We start from the raw sequence: 21,370 nt of genomic DNA, 5'->3' as shown, positions 1-21,370 counted from the left end.
GCGGAGTGATAGGCGCAATCAGCAGCATTTCTGGTGTGTGGAGAAATCAGAGATAAAAAACCAGCGCACCTTATCTGAACCAGACGATGTAGTAGGATTTACGGAAGAGGAGTCCCAGGCGTGGCTGAGGAACTTCCGTCTTTTACAGCAGAAAAATGGTAAGTCTATTGCCCTAAATGTCTCTTTATATTCCTTTATTTAGCCATTTATTTCAGCTAACCGTGGTTATACTGAAGGTGAGATTAGCTAGGTGGCTTCGTGTTTCTCTTGGACGGGTTTTCTGGTGGGTTTCGGTGAAATGAGAGGACGGGCATCCTTGACACGGTTTGCCGAAACTAAAGTGATCGAGCTGAGCTGTCTTTCCTCTCGGCCCCTTTTCTCCTATTGCTGCTAGCTGTCATTGATACAGATCTGTCATTATACTGTGGACACCTTGTGTATATGTTCGGTATAGGGAGCGTGAAGTAAATAGACGTAAATCATTTAGACCCGCCGCAATATCTCATTCAGTAACGTTAATGTAAGCGAATGTATTTATGTTTTAATGACCCCCATATCAATGCAAACACCTTTCATCAGCTTGATGTTGATTATCATCATGTTTTCTTTCTAAAATGATTGTTGTATCTACAAAATGTAAAGATGAATGCATGTTTGTTGTAACTGACTGCATGCCTGCATACAGCTCATTTCGCTTCCTGATCAAACATGACCTCACAGTCCGGTTGAGTCACCCACACTGTACTGGGAGGTTTAGCCTGATCTTAATAACAAAAGCACCACCCATCAAGATCTTGTCTTTTATTTCTCCTCAGACAGCGACTCTGCGCCCCTACCTAAACGCAGTGAGGGCCACCCTGCAGGCGGCCGTCTGCCTGGAGAACTTCTCCTCTCAGGTGGTGGAGCGCCACAACAAGCCGGAGGTGGAGGTCAGGTAGGTTTGATGGCATGTCTTTGGTGATTTCAGTCCTACTGCTTATCCCCCTGCATAGCAGTTTCTTAGCCCTTAGGCTGTTTTGCAGATCTTCTACAGCTATCAAACAAGTATGGACTTGTGCAAACTTGCATAAGAACATCTAGGAAGGGGGAAAAATGACACAAGCATGGGCAAGGCTGTAAAATTGGCCAGCGGGGACTTGCTCTGCTTTGTTTGCAGATGTCTTCCAAATGCAATGCAATGTAAAGATTAAGACATTTAAAGTCAGTTTTGTGGTTATTTAAAGCGCCATGTAAAGTCCCAAGCACAATGCTGACCCTTAGTGTCTAGAAAACACAACAGTTTATAACTTGGTTTTATGTTTAACAGCTGGATTGTGCTGTGTTTACAGGAGCAGTAAGGAGTTGCTACTTCAGCCTGTGGTGATCAGCCGAAATGACAAGGAGAGGGTTCTCATCGAGGGATCCATCAACTCTGTCAGAGTCAGCATTGCTGTCAAGCAGGTGATTTAATAACAGCAACATTTATACTGTTTTTGTTTAACAGCTGTGCACATTTCCTGATTTTTATTGGACAACCGAACATGCAGTAATAAAAACCTTCTTCCCTGTAGGCTGATGAGATTGAGAAGATCCTTTGCCACAAGTTCATGCGCTTCATGATGATGAGGGCAGAGAACTTCTTCATTCTGAGGAGGAAAGCAGTAGAGGTAATTAAAGACAGCAGTGACAGAAAAGGGATGATTAAACAGGAAGATTAAAACAAAAAGAGGAACAATGTGAACCGTTCCAACGTCAAAGGGCGGCTCATGCGCCCATCTCTTAGAATCAATATACCAATTTAAAATGCCTTAATATTTACAATGTGTATTTCCATGATTATAATTTTCCAAATGACATTTGAGGTGTAAAGCAGTTTCTCTCTCTGACTCACTTTCCTCCCTTGCACTGTGATTTCAGGGATATGATATTAGCTTCTTGATTACCAACTTCCACACGGAGCAGATGTACAAACACAAGCTGGTGGACTTTGTCATCCACTTCATGGAGGAGATCGACAAAGAGATCAGCGAGATGAAACTGTCTGTTAACGCCAGGGCTCGTATCGTTGCTGAGGAATTCCTCAAAAACGTAAGAATTTCTCTTGCTAATATTTTTCTTTTTGGATATAACAGAAAGACAAATCATTGTAAATTGTGTACAAATGTTGAGTGATGATAACATTGAGAATGATTTGGCTCCACAGTTCTGATGACAGTGTTGGTCCCACACAAGCCACGAGAACGCTCCAAAGGGCCAATCAGCACAGGAGTGGAGTAAACAGCCAATCAGCGAGGAGATGAGAGGAACGTGACCAATCTGGCGATGATGACACCATTTGCACCCGTCTCGAGTATTTCCCTGTACTCATGAATATCAATGACTGTATATAATGAAATATTTACCAGTTTCATTTTACGCCACTTAGAACAAATCCCCAAACAAAGGCGGGTCCTTAAAGTATTAATCCAGTTGATAGTCATGAGGACAGGGGCACTGAGAACGCAGTGTTGCAAATAAAAACGGCCATGTTGTTTTGTATTTTGTGTATGACTCTGCGTGTTCACCGTCACTGTTGTTTCAAATTTGTCTCCAAAATGTTCAGGAAAGAGTGGCGTTTAGTCGCAGACACAGAGAAAGAGCTGTCTGTAGAGAAGCCAACAAAACATGTATGAAAATAATGAGATAATAAAGCCAGTTGTTTATAACTTTCTGTGTAACTTGCAGTCTTTCAGCTGTACCTAAAAACAGATGTGTTCTGCTTCTGAGGAAGTTGTTTTTAGTTTGCATCTCGACCACAGCTCAGCCTTACACACGGCCACTGTATTATTTCAGCTGAGGAAGGGGAAGTTATTCAGCAGACTGTGCAAAAGTATTTTTAGCTGTCTAGCAGTTACGTAACCCAAAGGATTTCACTTAAGATTATAGAAGTGGCCGTTTCAAAATGAGATTAAATAATGTAACTTTTATTTCCTCAGAGGTATTTGATGAACTCGCTATATCTCCACATCCCTGCTGCACAAGGCGTGTACTGCACTGACCCTAATAACAGATCGTTATTTTATTAAACTCAACCAATGTGAGAATTCAGAGGATGAACTTAATGGCATCATTTTTGATTTATGAAAATGGCAAATAGACTTATTTTCGGGAAACCAGTGTTGGGAGTAGCGCTCCTTAAAATGTAGGGTAGGTAAGAATGGAGAAACCAGCTCGAGTGTGCTAGAATTTGAAAGTACGCAGCGGAAACAAATCTGCCCCTTCCTTCCGACTTCCTTACAGAGCCCCTCCTCCAATACACACGAACGCGCACATGACCAATGAGGGCACGAGATAAGTTTGTGCACAGATGGAAGGCTGACAGGCAGGTAGGCCATCCAGTTATTTTTAGCCGGGCCGGCTCAGATGATTGGTCTTGCTTTTTACAGCGCTACGGCTTCCACAGATGAAATGTTTTAATGTATTTATTGTCAAAGCATTTAATATATTCATTGCTATCGGGATGTTAAGAGCATTCCATGGAATATAACAAAAAGTGTTTCTGAAGTGAATTACCTACCCCACCTTTAAGTATAAGTACAAATACTATGGTCTTAATTCTGGCACTCCACAACAAGTCCTGACTTCAAATTACCACATAAGTGAAAGTATTAGCATCAAAATGTAATTAAAGTACAAACATTTTACTTAAAAATACTCGTCCAGCACAATGATCTATTTCAGAATAATACAGAAGAAATATCAGCTAAATGCACAACAAATCTTAAGAGGACCTCAATTGTGAATCTGTCTTTATTATTTATTATTGCACACTGAATACTTATATTCCTAGACAGTCGGTAGGGCAAATAAAACATTGTTGCGTAAAGTACAGGCAGATTAATAGCAATTGAAATGATCATCAGTGCAACCATAATAGTTAAACCCATAAAGACAAAGATTAGATATAAAGCTCTGAGCTATCATTTCATTTAAATATAATTAACCCACCTGTATAAAATGTACCTTGCACGTTACAACTGAAGACACGTCGCATTAAACAAGGATTGCATCATGTGTAGCTGAAAGATCATTAGATAAAACAACATGATTAATACTTCACCCTTCAGATTGAATTCTACTGCTGCACAATATCACTGAATATAGCAACAAAGAATCTGTAATTGATAAATAACGTAACGAAAATAAAGTGCCAGACTTGCTTGTAGCTTGCAAATAAAAACACTGAGGCTCAAACACAAGATATGTACAGGTTAAGCTCCCTCAAATAAAAAGATAAGGATATAAGGGCTACTGTGTGTGTGTGTGTGTGTGTGTGTGTGTGTGTGTGTGTGTGTGTGTGTGTGTGTGTGTGTGTGTGGGTGTGTGTGTGTGTGTGTGTGTGTGTGTGTGTGTGTGTGTGTGTGTGTGTGTGTGTGTGGGGCAGTGGGGTTGAAGGAGTAGGCGGCACATCACTGATGGTCATCAATAAGGGCAGGTTTTGAACGATGGAGAAATGAAACGACCACCAGTCCACAGAGAGGCAGGGAGGGGTCTCTCTGTCAGAGGTGAGGGGGTCTCTCTGTCAGAGGGGAGGGGGGTCTCTCTATCAGAGGTGAGGGGGTCTCTCTCTCAGAGGTCAGGGGGGTCTCTCTGTCAGAGGTGAGGGGGTCTCTCTCTCAGAGGTCAGGGGGGTCTGGGGGTCTCTCTGTCAGAGGTGAGGGGGTCTCTCTCTCAGAGGTCAGGGGGGTCTCTCTCTCAGAGGTGAGGGGGTCTCTCTCTCAGAGGTCAGGGGGGTCTCTCTGTCAGAGGTGAGGGGGTCTCTCTCTCAGAGGTCAGGGGGGTCTCTCTCTCAGAGGTGAGGGGGGTTTCTCTGTCAGAGGTGAGGGGGTCTCTCTCTCAGAGGTCATGGGGGTCTCTCTCTCAGAGGTGAGGGGGGTCTCTCTGTCAGAGGTGAGGGGGTCTCTCTCTCAGAGGTCAGGGGGGTCTCTCTCTCAGAGGTGAGGGGGGTCTCTCTGTCAGAGGTGAGGGGGTCTCTCTCTCAGAGGTCAGGGGGGTCTCTCTCTCAGAGGTGAGGGGGGTTTCTCTGTCAGAGGTGAGGGGGGTCTCTCTGTCAGAGGGGATGGGGGTCTCTCTGTTAGAGGTGAGGGGGTCTCTCTCTCAGAGGTGAGGGGGGACGGTGAGCAGGGCGTCTTGAGTCGAACGATGGATGTTCACATTCTGGAGAGAGAGGAAGGACTCAGTGTTAGTTTCCTTTTGGATAAACTGGACTCTGGTTCCCGTCAGAGGGTGAAAAGAGGCAGTAATGAGAAGAATAAAGATCTTTTTGAACAGCATGGAAACATGTCCCAGTACAGGCAGAAAAGCATAATAGGGCCCCTTTAACAGAAAAGTTACATGGAGTGTCATCATGGATGGTTAACTGTCGTGCCCAGAACGACAGGAGAGGCGGTGGGTCTTTACATAATTGTGCAGGAGCTCATTGTCTCATAATCCGCCCATGCATGTCTAACTGCATGACCTGTGGTTTTTGAAATAGAGCTAACTTATTTTTGTGGATGTAGTGTAGCCTGTATTAGCCATATTAGAAAATGAGTTATTAGAAATCTGAATTGGGTCAGTCATGATTTGGCCTCGTTGAAACTGTACTGGATGTTTCCGGTTATTTTATTAAAGTGCAGAGTAGCAGACCTGTTTCATATTTAGCAGATGCTGACATGACATCAATCATCCCATGGTGGCAGCACTATGTAATTATTATATACAAATTACACTTTGAATTCTTATTTTTCCTGATGACACACCATGTAAACATACGGGTCTAACGTTTACTTAATTTTTTAATCACTACAAATTATTTATTTTTTTCCTAGAACTGATTAACCCTTTAACCAATGTCCCAGTATCACTAGCTTTAGCTTTAGCATTTTGTTATCACTCTGAATTGAGGCAGAATAAATATGTGTGTGACACAGTGAGGGTTTTGTTCAGGCTGATGAATGGCAGCACCCAGTGGAGTCTTTGCATATGAATGAATGGAAATCTGAGTCTTCAGTTTGTAGCGTAAGCAGGAAGGGCTGCACTGAACATCTGAGGAGAGCACCAATAGGAAGGAAGTCCTCAGTCTTTTGATCTCTAGCAGTATGAGTAACAAAACTACCATCTCAGAATTTTAGCGTAAGATTTACCACTTTCAGAAATAATGGAGGAACACATTTTCTAAAATGAACCACACGAAGAGGGGGTACGAAAACATGAAATTATAGAGGAGTTTATTTAGAAACAAACACAAGTATCTCCTCTCAGGTCTGATCAGAGAGATGAATATACTGTAAGAACCTTCACATACAATAAAACATAAAGTGTGTCTGTACTTCATTAGACAACGTTAGACATCCTAAAGACAAACTGGCAATGAGGCCATTTAACAAAAAGTGCAAAATATTAAAAAAGGCACAAAAATATTTAGCGTTGTGCAATTACTGACTTACCACAGAAAAACATTGCTAAAAGTTAACATTGTAAAAATCTGTTACACAGACTAGATCAATGAGAAACCAAAAATCACTAAACACAAAGAGGTGCCGGAGAGTCAAGGCTTCACAGTTGGTAAAACGGCATCAGTTAAAAAAAAAAAAAAAACCTTCATCTGCTTTCCATTCACTCTCCAAAAATGGGAGAATGGGCTCGAGACAATATCTGTGTCTTACAATTAATGATCAAAATTAGAAACTGGATTCCAGTCAATTACCACCATCATCATCATCATCATCATCACATCTTACAGAGAAGAAAACAGGGATTTGATCAGATTGGGTGGAGGAGAAAGCGTTTGTGATTCTGAAGGTGACAGTGTGTGTATAGAGGGCTTAAAGGAGGGGGGGGGGGCACTGCCTCATTGGTGAGCTGGCACTGTTAGCAAAGCCTCCTTTGACATCCGCGACACTTCTACGTTCTGTTTGATAAACAACAAAAAACACAAAGGGGGGGGGGGATCAAAACACATGGGAGAGATCAGTGCACAGACCGGGCCGTTCAGTACGGAGGCGTGTTTGTGTTTACCGTTTCCTCTGACAATTTGTTTTGCCGAAAAATACTAACTATCCCACAAAGAGGCTTTAGGTATTGGAAAGTTATGGGAAAATCCCAAACTCCACCTGTAAATGAGTGTATCGGTTTTCAGCATATAACTTTATCCATTAAAAAAGTATGTACATTTCAGTTCATAACATTTTCCATTAAAGCCAACATTTGCATTTAGTTGAAATGAGTACTTTCATTGTAGCTTTTTAGCATTAAACCCTGTAAGAAACGGTCACATGACCCACTAGGAGGCATATTCATCTAAAGGGTGTAAGGGGGAACATGTGTATCGGTCTTCACATGAAAGGTTACGTTGTATTTCTACCTACAATCATTCAAACCCATGTCTAATCTAGAAAACAGCAGACATTTGAGTGTGATGGACATTTACAGGAGCGGTTGCAAAAGCCTAGCAGCCTTTAAACATTAGATTTAAAACAAAAAGAGCCTTGCAAAAAAAAAGGAAATGCCATTAAAGAGCTTCTGAGTTTTTATTATGATTATCAAAGAGATGCTAAACCATGGTTACAAAAAGTTACAACAATTTCTGTTCCTGCCAGAGAGGGGAGTTGGTCCCAAAGGTTTGCTTCTGTATTCACACCCTACAACTAGAGGAGTCATGGAGTGAAGAGTGTGTAGGGTTTGGTTTTACTGTGTGTACCTGTGTGTGTTTGTGTTGTTATACCCACCTCTGGTCGTTCTCTGTGTGTGTTGACTGATTCCACACTTAAGCTGATGGACTCCACCTTACAGCCTACAAAGGATGCAGATAAAACATTCATCTACTCGGTTCATGCAGCATAAGAGGGCTTTTGTTATCCCTGTTAATCAGAGATACATGTATTGTGTGAATTAGATGCCAACAGGAAAGCGGTCGTACCGTAGGCCACGGGCGTCAGCTTCAGCACGGTGTGCAGCGGGCACTTCAGGTAGGGCAGCTCCTCTGAGGGGGGAGAGACACACGGGTTCAGGACACTACATCTATTCATCGGTCATATTTGTGGTTTTTCTAGCAAGGACAAGAATGGTTAGAGAAAGAGATTAGTGGTGTTAACAATAAAGCTTGTTACCGTGTGTGGAATACAATATTTTGACTAGGTATAACTTATCTGCCTGTTCAACCTCGAGATAATCTCATTATCTGATTTGTAATCTTTACTTAAAGGTAGGGTAGGTAAGAATGGAGAAACCAGCTCGAGTAAGCTATAATTTGAAAATCTGCCCCTTCCTTCAGACTTCCTCACAGAGCCCCTCCTCCGACACACATGAACCATGATCATGACCAATGAGGGCAGAAATAAGTTTGTGCACAGATGGAAGGCTGACAGGCAGGTAGGCCATCCAGTTATTTTAGCCAGGCCGGCTGAAATGATTGGTCGTGCTTTTTACAGCGCCACGGCTTCCACAGATGAAATGTTTTATATATTTATTTAATGTTTCTGAAGTGGATTACCTACCCCACCTTTAATATTTTTGCAAAATATTCCACCTTCATGTGCATGTGAATTTACCTTTCTTTCAAGTTTCTTTATCTACTTCAACTTCTGATTAAGTTACCTTAACAGCATATGTGCTTATGTGTTTAGTTTGTTTTGTGTTTGTTTCTTTGAGTGATTTAATCTTAACGACCCCAGGGCTCCTCTGAGGTGTCGTTGAAGCACTGACCTGCCGTCTTGTCCAGGAAGTAGGCCAGCAGGCAGCGCATGACGGCCTGGTGACAGACCACCAGAACGTTCTCCTGCCGCTCCAGCTCCATGATGACCGGCTCCAGCCGCTGCACCAGGTCCTCGTACGACTGAAGCACAAGACACAAAGGAAAATCTGAGCAAAATGTGATATTAGGATGGTAATTATAAGCCATAGAAGGCTCTACCCATATTGTTTCTTATGAAAGAGCCCATTAAAACCCATAGAGTAGAATTTAATGATTAAATACAACAGAGAAAGAGCTGTAAATCTGTTAAAACGTAAACTATATTTTTTATTCCCCACATTCTGCTAAATAATTAATCTAGGTTAAACAGATTAACATTTAAGCGTGTGGAAAAATCCATACAGGCCGTCTAGAGCAGCTCTAGCTCTAACAGGATCCCCCAGAGCATCCCTGCAGCAGCCGCTAATGCCTGCATCCATCTTCCTGGGGTTCATTAACGGAGAGGGAATGGTATGGACTCAAGGTGAGAGCAGACCGGCGGGCGTTCAGACACGCAGACAGTAAACACACATCTCACAGACTAATGTGAAGAGGTCTTTGTTTACTGTAATCCAAATCAGTTTAAACGGCTGGAGCCGAGGCTCATTAGTAAAGAGTGACTGGGCAGTAGCCATCTGGAAGCACTTTAATCGTTTTTTGTGTGTACATGTACGTTTCTATGAGGGTGTGTTATTCAAATCACAAAGGAGGGCTGTTTTGAGACATTCCAAATTTCAAACAGTGGCACACTGTCCACCAGCTACTGCAACGTTTTACAAAAAGTAGGGCTGTAACCAAATAGCTGAAAGCTGAAATCATACCATACTTCAATCATGGATGTCAACACTCTTTCGGTTGCCGTGGTTATTATACAAGTATATACTATTTGAAAGATTGTTTAGGATTGTTTCCCACTCATCGCAGGATCGCAAAATAATTCTCAACTCCATAGCCATGTTTAGTACAAAAAAGAAGCACCACTATTTTTCAACTCATCTAGTAATCGATCTAAGCCATGGAAACTGATTGTTTAAAAATGTGATATTGTGGGCTCATAAAACACAATTAAATATTTTGAGAAACTGCGATGTTACAGACAAATGATAAATTGAGAAGGTATTTGGCAGATAACTTAAAAACAACATCAAACCGTTTGCCCTTCATTTTAAAACCTCACCAGAAGCCCTAACACACACAACACACCCCTCCCATCATCAGAGAACACATGACGACACTGAGTTCCCACTGACCTCTCCTTTGGGGTACCGATAGCGGTATTTGTCCTGGTCCCTCAGAGCAAACTCCAGAGGATAGTGATCCTGGATCTCCTCGTACATCATCTCCTCACACACGCCCTAGCATGACATCACACACACAGATTACACTTCATTAGCATCGCACACGTCAACAAACAACTGTTGTGGCGGTCCAGTACAAACCACTCACTGCGTCGATCTCGTTCAGGACCTTCCACTGCTCGTAGGGCACGTTGAGAGCCTCGGCCGTCTGGATGGTCCTCTTCATCTGACTGGTCCACACCTTCAGGTCGCTGATGCCCTGCGTCTCCAGGAACTGGCTCAGCTTCTTCCCAAACTGCAAAACAAAGGTCATATTAAATCATCTAGTTAGGTAAAGCTAAAGAAATATCTCTAATTGAAGAAGTTTGACGCACTGCTTTGCCTCTCGGTGTGATGCCCGAGTCTCCTCCGATTCGCCCGTTGACGTTGAGCTCGCTCTCCCCGTGGCGGCACAGGTAGATGGAGCGCGGCGTGATGTGGATGTTCATGAGGTAGTAGACGATCCGGCTCTGGATGTGGTCCAACACCCGGTTCACCATGTACCGCTGACCCACGTCCATGATTTTAATGTAGGAGAGGTCCCTGAGGGGAGAACACGGACACTTTAGATACATTGCTAAGATCTTGCTAATCAAATTGAGTGTTTTTCGATAAATAAAAGAGGTACAAATGATCAGATTCCAGCCTCTTGTGTGTGAATATTCTGTACGTTTTTTATTCTTCTGTGAGAGTATATTTAATACTTTGGAGTAGTGGTAAAACAAGACATTGGAGGATGTCATCTTGGGCTTTGGGGTACACTGATTCTTCACAATGGATCAAATGCAGCCCTAGCCCCATCAGTCAGAAGGAAAGACCAGATTACACTTCAAAATGCTAACATGCTAAGCTAGTTATTCTATAGCTAGGACGTCTACCCAACCCTCTCTCCACAGCAGCTTCCCCTCACCTGTCCAGGACTTCATCCAGCGTCTCGTAGGAGTTTTCATAACACTTGATCCTCTTCAGGAAATCCTCTACTGCTTCCTCCGTGTTACAGTTGGTGTAGTCCGGGCTACTTAGCTTCACTTGCTAAAAAAGGAGTGGAGTGAGTACAAGATGGACTGAAGCTCCTTATCCTTTATGATCAGATGAACTCAAACACGTACCACTATGTTCTCCTTTATGACATCTGGGTCTTCACACACAGACTCCACAAAGAACACCTGAGGGAAGATGATGAGGAGGAGGAGGAGGAGGAGGAACTTAGTGTGGATGTGAAATAAAGCACTATATGTTCTCCCAGAATATGACGCAACACTTTACCTTAAACCCGTTCTGCTCTGCAAACTGGACGATGGTTTCCCTTCTTTCTCTGGTGGTGTTTGTTGCATCAAAAACCTGTTTACAGACAGAACAAAAACGGATCAGATAGTTAGCATTGCACTGTTTCAACAACACTTTGAACCCAAAACAGAATTAGACATTTACCGCCACTTGGCCTCCTTCTTCTGTGAGATACTGCCGCACATCGTTCAAAGCTGCTGAGGCACACTGTCTGTAAAGATCACAGATATCATCAGTCAATGATTCACATGGTTGGTCACTTCATCGAAAGTTCAGGCTGAGGCCACTCTTACCGTCTGATCTTTAACCCCTCCTCGTTGTCTGGACTGAAGAACTCAAAGGACTTGTAGATCTTCACAAAGTCTCTCCTGTACTGCCCCACATTAAACTCTATGGGAGAAATGGAGATCATCTTTGTCTTAGCTGGTGACACTCACGCTGAATTCGTTTATTATATTCTCTAGAATGAATTGGGTACCTCTGGTGGGAACTCCGATCCAGTTGAGATAGCGGGTCAGCTTCTTGGAGATGTAGGTCTTCCCCCTGGCAGGAAGCCCCACCGTCACTATCAGCGTGGGGCAGTTGGTCATACATACTGGAAAGGAAATGGAGAAAGTGTAAGTCGTGTTCGAATCACATAACAGATCCAATCTCGGTGTAAAACGCCCTCCTTGCAAACATATCGATTGATCATTTTCACAGTTGCAAATGTGCCTGCATTGGTTGTAAAATCTTCCTGTACCCGGTCTGGCACATTATCGACGCGTGTAATAAAGATTAATCTGCCACGAAGTCACATTACACCACCCTGAGTGTCTAGTCACAGGAGCAGAGGTCACTGTGGCACCAGGTTGAGCAGTTGTGTAACGCTGTCTACATTCAGACGCAGTGTGTGCAAAGATGACTGGGTCAGAGAGCAAGATTTTTTTTATGGGTACTTATTTATATGCATTTTCTGGTCAAATAATGTCCATGTTTGTTACACTTCCTGTCTGTAAAAGGCATGGACAATTACTTCGTAGGAGGGAATAACACTGTGGCAGGTTTAGTGCATGCATTACATACAATACCAAAAGCACCTTTCACAAATTCATCCATGAGTGTGTAATTGACTTTGACAACCAACTTTACTCTACCCAAAGAGACCATATTAAAGTCTGATTGATTCAAAAAAATCCTGTGTCAGTCAGTCCACAGTGATGAGCCACTAACTGTACAGAAAAGTGACCGAGGTGAGATAAAACAGCAGCTCCACGGGGGGCAAATCATCCCTCACATGACTGATGGGATACAATTCCTGTTTACCAACAGCTAGCCATGGCACACAGTAACAAAGAGGTGAACTCCCCCAGTGCCAGCTCTTTCTCCTCCATGCGAGCAGCCTTCATCATGTGAATCCTTACATAAACTGTGTGAACCAGATGGCTGCGGAAACAGCAAGACATCTGAGGACTGAGGTCACGCGTTAAAGCCAATGTGAGCTAACATAACACTCAGATGTATGTAGTGGCGGAGAGAGCATTCAGATAATTATTATAGAACAAAACATGTACACTTCAAGCTTTTTGTGGCCCATCATGGAAGGGAGCACATATTATTTGAGTAAAAGTACTTATACCATTCTGTAAAAATACTAAATTTTAAACCAAAAGTACTGCATCAAGAATAGTACTTCAGCAGCACATCTTCACAATAAACTGTGAATTATTTAACAAAAACAATCTTAATTACAATTAAAACATTGTTATTAACCCACACACGGTTTTAGATACTTAAATATAACGTTGAAGGGTTTGATATATATAAGATAAATCATATTTAAACGATTTTCCTAGGTAATGTATGTCAAAATCTGAATTCATAAAGTAACCAGTAAATACATCTGTAAAATAACCTTAGTAAATGTTCCAAAATGTAGTAGAGTACAAGTATAAAGTAGTATGACATGAAAATACTTGGGTAATAGTCAAATGTTTACTTGATTAACTACTTTTGCATCACTGGATCCATGCTACACGCCGGTGGACCTATTTGCATTAGCAACTTGCTTTTGGCTAGGTGCATTTAAATGGGAACACGGAAACCAATGACAGATATAGATGTAATTCAACCCCCCCGCTGTTGTCAATAACGTAGAAACTCAGATACCCACGCTAACAGCTGACGCCACGTCTTCATACTCACCCTTTCTTTGAGAAATGTGTTTTTCAGGAAGGCCATTTTTACACGGCATCCATATCTTCTTCAGGGGGTTTTGGGTGAGTTCCCGCGGTTTGGACAGTGTTTTGTCCTCCATGCCGTCTTGAGGCGAGGTGGAGGTGGAGGCTGCCGCGGCGGGAACACGGGGCCTTTTCCCCGAATGCTGCTCTGAGTGTGACCGGTGTTTCATCCGCGCTGCTCTGCGGGATGGAGATGACACGGCTCTCCTCACAGCTGTCACGTGATTGGGGCTCACCAACGGTCGGCCGTAATAACCGCAGCACGGGCGCAGCAGCACACATTCCGGTTTACCGTAAATGACGACAGCTGTGCTGAGTGCGCAGCGACATAACACACTTTTAGCCAGTAGTGTAAAGTAACCAAGTACATTTACTCAAGTACTGTACTTAATTTCAACTTCTAGATACTTGTACTTTACTTTAGTATTATAATTTGTTGCTACTTTGTACGTTTACCTCACAGCAATTCAGAGCTGAATCATACTTTGACTCCACTAAATGTATTTAATACCTTCAGTTCCTTTACAGATTTTGACTAATAATGTGAAATATCAACAACCCCTTTTACCAACTGTGATAAACACATTAATGCATCAATAATTATAATTAAACATATGATAATTGATTCTGGAATGGGTTAATTTGCATATTGAGTGCTTTTACTACTGGTGTTCCTACACTGTGGTTGTTTTATTTTTACTTAAGTACAATATCTGAGTGTAGTATATCATATATATACACACAACAGCGGGGTGGTTGAGAAATGTGCTCGATAGTGACAAAGTGATGGTACTTTAATAGAGACACATTGGACATGTCCAAGTCGGCCTGCGTTTGAGGCATCTCTGATGTTCTTTGTTACATTTTCATGATATCGCACCTCAAAATGAATGCTTAGAAAAAGGTATTTTGTCAAGTTGCAAGATAATTATTCTTCTATTTCTTTATTATTTCCTTTGTCTTTGTCATTGATTCTTCAACATTCTTGTAAATGGATAAGATAGCAGTAGTGGTGTGAAATACTTTTCACATGATATTGAAGTTGAACCATCTAGATTATAGTTTAGATAGTTTTTTGCTAAATATGGCTCTGTGATGCTCTTAGATTTATTGTGACAATATACAAATATCTACATTACCGCTTATGGTAATGAAACGTTTCCACAGATAAATCAGCAAGGGGATACATTTTGAGAACATTTTATTCCTATTTCTATTGAGGGAATTTAAGGTAATCCCAACTAGCATGATCTAAGAGTGTCCATGAGGGGGCAGCATTACTCTCCCTCTCCCTCTGTGGGTGTGTTGACAGATTTGTAAACTACCAGTGTAATAAAAAAAAAACTGTAATGCAAACAACTCAACAGCCCTGCAAGTGCAACACATTTCTATAAATGTTCAGATTTGGTGGGAGAAACATGTCAGAGGATTTGTATAAAAGTGTTTCCAATATGTTGTCCATCTCAGGTAAGTGCTTTTCAAATTAAAACAGGAACTCAATGACTTATAAAATGACCATGGAGATACATCCTTATGTCAACAAAATGATTATTATAAGCTTTACAAAGAGATGACTTTTGCAGAGGTGTGTGGGTTAGATTGAATTACACTGTGCAAGTGTTTCTCATATAATGAGAAGCAAAGATAATATCTGTTCATCTGTTTATGTTCCTTCTGGACTATCTGACACACTGATCAAGCTTTAGGCCTGTGACCTAGATATGGCAAGATGGACGTTTCTAATTAAATAGCTCTTACTCTCTTTCTCTCAAATCCCCTGACTGCTAGTAGACTGTAATATATATCAGGTTCATCAAGTCCATTTGAAATGGCACAGTAACTCAAGTTGCGGATAGATTTGTGGCTTTTCAGATACAAATCCAATGTTGTTTTCGGCAAACTGAACTAACTGTGAAACATACTTTGTGTTAAAGTTTGTCAGGCAACTGTGTTATTTGAAGTAGCTTATCTTATCTGCATAAAGCTTGGATAGTGTTTTAGAGAACAGCAGCAGGCAGTAACTGATATGCACACTGTTTGAAATAATCACATAAAGGTTAAATGTGATGTATTGCATTCTTTACATAGGGACATGAACAGGAAGCTGTGTGAGCTCCTCCTCTTTCTCCCAGCTGCTGCCCTGATCTCTGATTGCAGCTAACAGCCTTTAGCCAGCTCCATACTGAATATAAGTCATTTCCTAATATAGTATGTTATACACTTGGCAGTAAACCAGCATCCACCACACTGAGGGATGTATTCAGCCCAGAAACCAACATTCAGAGCTCAGAAGATAGAAAGCAATCGCAGTGTGAACTGTAGACTACAACAACCATAAATACAACAAACAACTAGAAAAATGCAACTCTGCAGCAGCATCTCCATCATGATCAGTAGAATACAAACAAATAGGCTAAAGACCTGAGAGATCGGTTAATGTTACGCGCATTAATGCATATTTGTATTTGTTTATTTAAATGTCGACAGCAGCCTAAACACATCCGCCTGACAGTTCACCATCCTCTGTGTCAAAGCACAAACAAATGAGGCTGGTTGCTAGAATAAAAGCAAAGACAGCCGCCTGTTGTTGTTATGTAGGGTAAAGGTGACAGCGCAACACACCGACGGCACATTGGCTCTTGTTTACGTCTCGGAAGGACTTAATGTCCCTTTTTCTGGCTGTCATCCGGTTAAACATGCACGAGCTAAACTCCCACCATGCACGGGTATATTAAAGAGGTTCAAATGGACGTGTCTTACCCGCTCTGTCCGGTTTGTGTGTGAGTTTGGTGCCTGATGAGCCTCTCATCATGGGAGTCTGTCTGATGGAGCAGCGCTGCCTGTGAACGTGCGTCCCACTGCTGAGCAACACACTGATGCTGCTCTCACACACACGCACCCTATATTAGTGAGCGTGAGTGTGTGTGTGGGACATGGACTGGGAGGAAGCTTACTCCAAAACTGGATGGAGTGAGGTAGCAGACTGTACCTGCCCCTGCACGCGTGCACACACACACGCACACGCACACGCTGCTGAAAAAAAGTCACAAGTCATGACAGGGCTTATGTTGTATCATGATGACCCGTATGTATACATAGAATACATTGCAGGTAACATAAAAGGACATAGGCCTACTGTGTGTACAGCAGAGGTGGAAGAAGTACACAGATCCTTAACTTAAGTAGAAGTACAAATACTATGGTCTTAAAATCCTGAATACAAATGTTTGCTTCAGATAAATACAAAAGTGTTAGCATCAAAATGTACTTCAAGTAGTACCAAGCATGCAAATGGATCTTTCATAGAATTGTATTATTATAGAATATTATAATAGATTATCCAACGTTTGTTAAATCAGAGCCAATTTTAGAGACTTTGTACAAATACTGGGTTTATTAAAACAGTGCATCATATCATTATATTTATATATAATGATATATATCATGTGTTTTTATATATAACTGTAACGATCAGTGTTACATAATGGTATAGTTGAGTAAAAAGTACAATATGTGACTCTGAAGTAAAGTGAAGTAAAGTGAAGTACAAGTGAAGTACAAGTATAAAATAGCACAGTACTTGAGTCAATGTACTTAGTTACTTTCCACCACTTAGCACACCCTTTAATTAATTGATTACATAGAATAGCACACACTGTTAAGGTTACTTCCTATGCACTGTTGTACTGTTCCATTGCGAAGCTACAGGAACCAAACAGGGATAGTTTGGAAGTTTTCCAGGAGCAACTTGCAGAACTTGTTTTGCTGCTGTTTACTATCCTTCCTTTGACATGTTTCCATGTGTAGATGGGTTACAAATAGCATCACTATTAAACAGGCTTCACGACTTAAATAAGCAGAAGTAAGTGAATCTCTACTCATTGATTCGATATAATTAGATTGTGGATCTCTTCATTATTTCATGCCTAAACTATTACTGGTGCAGTTCGTCAGAAGTTGTTTTTACATCGTTGAACAGGCATCCATTGGGGTGTGACAGGCAATTACAGACATTCAGTACATATCTGTGATTACTGGGGAAGGGACAAAACGCTTCTTCTTTTTTTAATACAACATTCATTTGAGATTTATATATTTATAGACAAATGTATAAGGCAACAAACCATGTAAGGAAAGAGGGTAATTGTGTTAATTAAGCAGAAAAGCATGCTGTTTTAATTAAATAAATTCAACACGGCTATAAAGTCCTCAAGTGTGTACTACTGTTGATTATTAACTGAGTGAGGAAATAAAATACATTAAACATAATTCAGTTTGGATTTTACACGATTACGAAACATTTATTTCAAAATACTTTAATTTTACACTTTCATTTTGAATATTAAGTGTAAATAATCAGTGTTTTGATTTAAAAAATACATTACTATTGAACATACTACACCATGAATATTTGCAAATGATTTTTACATACTATATTATGTTTTCCAATATATTATAACACAAGATGTTTTATATTTGACATACTGTACTAGTTTCTTTTGTGGCAAACTATGACATTTTTCAAAACATCTCTCACATAATATAATATCGATTTTTTCGTGTTATTTACTTTCTCTAGATATTTTTCCATATTCTTCCCCACATTGAGTTTCTTCATGATAAGAGATGAATAAAGTAAAAGTAATGTTAAAAAATATGTTTTCCTTTTCAAAAACATTCAGCCAAAGTTGCCAAACAAATAATAAAACAAAAAAGTAAGGTGGATGTGAGGTGGATTGAATACTTTTTTTTAATAATACATTACATGTCACTTGTTTGATGCTTTTATCCAAAGCGAGCAATTTGGGGTGACAACAACATGTAGACTGCAGTGGGACTCGAACTTGCTATCTCCTGATTCAAAGTTCAGCTCACAAAGATCAGCGCACTATTCCACTGAGCTACAGCCTCAATATAAAGTTTAACATCTATATTTATGCATAATGTGTTATTGTCATTATCCAGCCTTCTTGCCCGGGTGGAACAAAGATGGTGGCCAGGGAAAGCACAGTCTTGGCTTGAGGCTATTTCAGTGGTTCTAATGATACCATTATCAGCAGCACGTTGAAGTGATGGCACTCCTTTTGGACCCCAGGCCTGTAGCTGCATATCTGTGCAGGAATAAGACAAACATTCAGAAAAGATAGAGAGGAGGAAGACATTAGGAGGTTATTGAGGTCAGAAACAAAATAAAATGAACCATGGAGCTCGGACAGGTGACAATGTGGCCTGAGAATGGCTTTTATGATTAAAGGTCAGATGGCTCTCCACTGACAGACACATTCCTCATTGAAGAGCAGAGAGATCAACTGCGGTTGACAAATCACAACAGAGCAGACTGGGCTCTGGTTTCAGACAGAGGGTGAAAAGAGGTGCTGCAGCACAGGCAGTATGAGAGAAATAAAGAGCTTTTTGAACATTAAAGCATGGAGACATGTCCCAGTAGAGGCACAACATACAAATGTGAACTCTGAACATGTGCATAATAGGGTCCCTTTAAGACATCACCATTCTGAATAATGTGGAAAAATCTAACCCAATAATGAACTTTACTTCTGACCTTTGACCTAATAATAAGTATCTCTGGAGTCTGTAAATCCCTGGAGGAGGAGGAGGAGGAGGATCAGTGATTGTTGTGAGGAAAAACACAAGTAGGAAACAGACACTGACTCTGTTGTGTCCACATCAACAAGTTTTACAGATGCTGTCATCATGAATGTGCTTGTCTTGACAAGAGGCCTGCCTTCAAAGGAAGAAGTCATTTGCAACACCTTGTAAAATTCCACCCTCAAAATACACCCTGTATAATTATAATTGTCTTATTCAACAAGTGTTATACTTCAAGTGCATGGAGCACAACACAGCTGAGAGGACTGGCTTTAGTTGGACGTCATGCAATCATGGCTCCCATATTTACAGCCAGGAAAGCCTGGTTGTGTTTATGATAAGCTTGCCCTCACCCATCACCTAAATACTGCAGGGGTAAGCGTGTGATCAAAGTGGGGTAAAGGTACTCGCCATATCATCTAAACATAATAATGTTGACCTTTCCCAGTCAGAGGGCCGCGTCCCAAACAACTACTTCACTGCTGCTATTATTAGCGGCCTCACAAAGCCTGAAAGGACGATTACAAAAACAAAGCTCCAAGGTCCTGAGAAAAATAACACATCGTACAAACAAAGCTTTACTTTATAAAGTTTTATTTACAACAGTGTGGACAAATTATATTTCTAAAGGGGGGGTTCAAAGTGAAGTGAAACTGTGATACACGGATGCATTTACTCATCCCACATAAGACCTTTCTCAAGAGAAAATGACACAACTCCTACATGTTACAATCCATTACCCCACTGCTGCTTGCATTAGGCTCTGTGGCCGCTTGCGTACAGGAAGCAGACAGGTTGTTTACTTATTGCTCCATTAGTGGGGACACAATGATGATCCACAGCAGTGAAGCTGAGTCGGACCAGGGTTAAGCAAGTTTAGTTTTTAGTATCGTGGCTCCAAATTGGTTGAAAGACTACTGAAAACTGACATATCTCAACTGCACCTTGACAAATACAATCTTTATAAAGTATTTCAAATGGTTTAGCCGATTTGAAGGTAATGTACTCGCAGGATTCTTGCTGTTCTGAATTTGTATCCTTATGATTAATTGCACTTTTTGTAAGTTGCTTTGGATAAAAGCGTCATAATAAATGTCATGTAATGTGATGAGTAAAATGAACAGCTGGCATCCAAAATACTCTCTTAAGTGGAAATGAATGGAGACGTTGCTTTTTTTCGTCAGCAGAAGAGAAACTGGCCACAGTGCACGTAAAGTGAGTTCTGGTTTCAGTCTGTCCACACTCGCTTTGTCTGTCTGTGTTTGGTTTATACACTAGTGCATGATTACAAAGGAGACCTCAAATAGGCAACAAAGCATTCAAAGACACAAAACACGGTTACAACAAATACTCATGTCTGCACACAGACTTACAAACAGTCTAAAAACCACGTACATAAAAATGAAACAGAAAGAACCATAGTGAGCAGAGCTGTTGATTTCTTCCACTGACAGTAGAAACACGTCTTATCACAACCTGATATGTCTTATTAAAGTCCAGCTCTGACTTGTTCCTATGTTTCCCCTTATTTAGAGAACCTTTTCTCATCATCCAGTTTCTCAAGAGTCCCTGACTTCAAATGATTTTCTCCTGCAAAAATCCACCTCTCCTCTTCCTCTGAGCTGCTTCTCGTCTTCACTTCCTGTCCCGCCCGGACAGTCCTCAGAGTCTCACTGACTCTGGCACACCGTGGACCCGCCTTTGGCTCCAGCGGCGGCCTTCTTGCGCCTCTTGTTGAGCAGCGGGTTGCTGGAGGTGTCCAGGTCTTTGATCTTCACCTGGTCGTAGTCCACGCGCATGGTGGCTAAAGCGCTGGTCATCTCTTCCTGTGAGGGGCAGAGCAGAGGGGTGAGAGTTCAGTGATAAGTACAACAGTTCAGTTACAACAGTTACATATTTCAATGGCCCTTCCTTCCTGCAGCAGGCACACTGCACAAACACCATGGCCCCTGGTAGACCCCTACACCAACATTGACTGTAATATCATTGATATGCAATACCTAATGTGCAATATATACACATATGTGCAATTTACGCTTATTTAAACAAAACAAATGTATATACAATGTGTCAATGTTTCCGGCTCTCTCAACACTTTTTACATGTTCTCTTGCTTTTAAAAATATGCTACTTTAATTTTGACCATGGTGTACTGATTTGTTTATACTCTTAATCATTGTATATAACTT

General features: G+C 41.2%; 3 protein-coding genes and 1 long non-coding RNA gene across 5 annotated transcripts in view; 2 read left to right on the top strand and 2 right to left on the bottom strand.

The window, feature by feature from the left end:
- The first annotated feature begins 19 nt into the window (after positions 1-19).
- LOC307041038 (actin-related protein 2/3 complex subunit 4-like) lies at positions 20-2,684 on the top strand. Its single transcript, XM_079684349.1, has 6 exons — positions 20-158; positions 816-934; positions 1,329-1,440; positions 1,551-1,646; positions 1,897-2,067; positions 2,183-2,684. The coding sequence occupies exons 1-6, from the start codon at positions 156-158 to the stop codon at positions 2,186-2,188; spliced, it is 507 nt and encodes a 168-aa protein (XP_079540475.1). The 5' UTR covers positions 20-155; the 3' UTR covers positions 2,189-2,684.
- Positions 2,685-3,244: 560 nt separating this feature from the next.
- Positions 3,245-6,714, top strand: LOC307039859. The gene is made up of 4 exons (XR_013808347.1): positions 3,245-4,523; positions 4,885-4,908; positions 4,956-4,979; positions 5,122-6,714. It is a non-coding gene; the product is annotated as an uncharacterized lncRNA (long non-coding RNA).
- Positions 6,211-16,495, bottom strand: pfkfb4a (6-phosphofructo-2-kinase/fructose-2,6-biphosphatase 4a). Of its 2 annotated transcripts, none has more exons than XM_079682278.1 (14): positions 16,335-16,495; positions 11,834-11,950; positions 11,649-11,745; positions 11,500-11,566; positions 11,335-11,409; positions 11,178-11,234; positions 10,979-11,100; positions 10,404-10,611; positions 10,178-10,324; positions 9,982-10,086; positions 8,704-8,833; positions 7,919-7,981; positions 7,728-7,792; positions 6,211-6,910 (listed from the first exon to the last, which is right to left on the bottom strand). In XM_079682278.1, the coding sequence occupies exons 1-14, from the start codon at positions 16,384-16,386 to the stop codon at positions 6,851-6,853; spliced, it is 1,365 nt and encodes a 454-aa protein (XP_079538404.1). In that variant the 5' UTR covers positions 16,387-16,495; the 3' UTR covers positions 6,211-6,850. The 2 variants fall into 2 exon arrangements, with proteins under 2 accessions (XP_079538404.1, XP_079538403.1); XM_079682277.1 differs by lacking the exon at positions 16,335-16,495 and adding an exon at positions 13,540-13,842.
- A 3,263-nt stretch (positions 16,496-19,758) lies between these two features.
- The window catches only part of mapkapk3 (MAPK activated protein kinase 3), an 18,290-nt gene continuing 16,678 nt past the window's right edge, over positions 19,759-21,370 (bottom strand). Inside the window, 1 exon segment of the mRNA XM_079680588.1 lies at positions 19,759-21,039. Coding sequence (XP_079536714.1) covers positions 20,852-21,039 — 188 coding nt within the window. The 3' untranslated portion in view covers positions 19,759-20,851.

This window comes from Notothenia rossii, assembly GCF_949606895.1.
Source record: "Notothenia rossii genome assembly, chromosome: 5".
NCBI classification, from domain to species: Eukaryota; Metazoa; Chordata; class Actinopteri; order Perciformes; family Nototheniidae; genus Notothenia; species Notothenia rossii.
This window is presented reverse-complemented; position numbering and strand designations above follow the sequence as displayed.

Coding starts and splice junctions, on each gene's coding strand:
- LOC307041038 (XM_079684349.1), top strand. Junction 1,441..1,550: donor TCAGCATTGCTGTCAAGCAG/GTGATTTAATAA, acceptor TCTTCCCTGTAG/GCTGATGAGATTGAGAAGAT. Junction 1,647..1,896: donor TGAGGAGGAAAGCAGTAGAG/GTAATTAAAGAC, acceptor CTGTGATTTCAG/GGATATGATATTAGCTTCTT.
- pfkfb4a (XM_079682277.1), bottom strand. CDS start 13,744: ATGAAACACCGGTCACACTCAGAGCAGCATTCGGGGAAAAGGCCCCGT. Junction 11,567..11,648: donor GAGGGGTTAAAGATCAGACG/GTAAGAGTGGCC, acceptor TGATCTTTACAG/ACAGTGTGCCTCAGCAGCTT. Junction 7,793..7,918: donor GCTGACGCCCGTGGCCTACG/GTACGACCGCTT, acceptor CATCCTTTGTAG/GCTGTAAGGTGGAGTCCATC.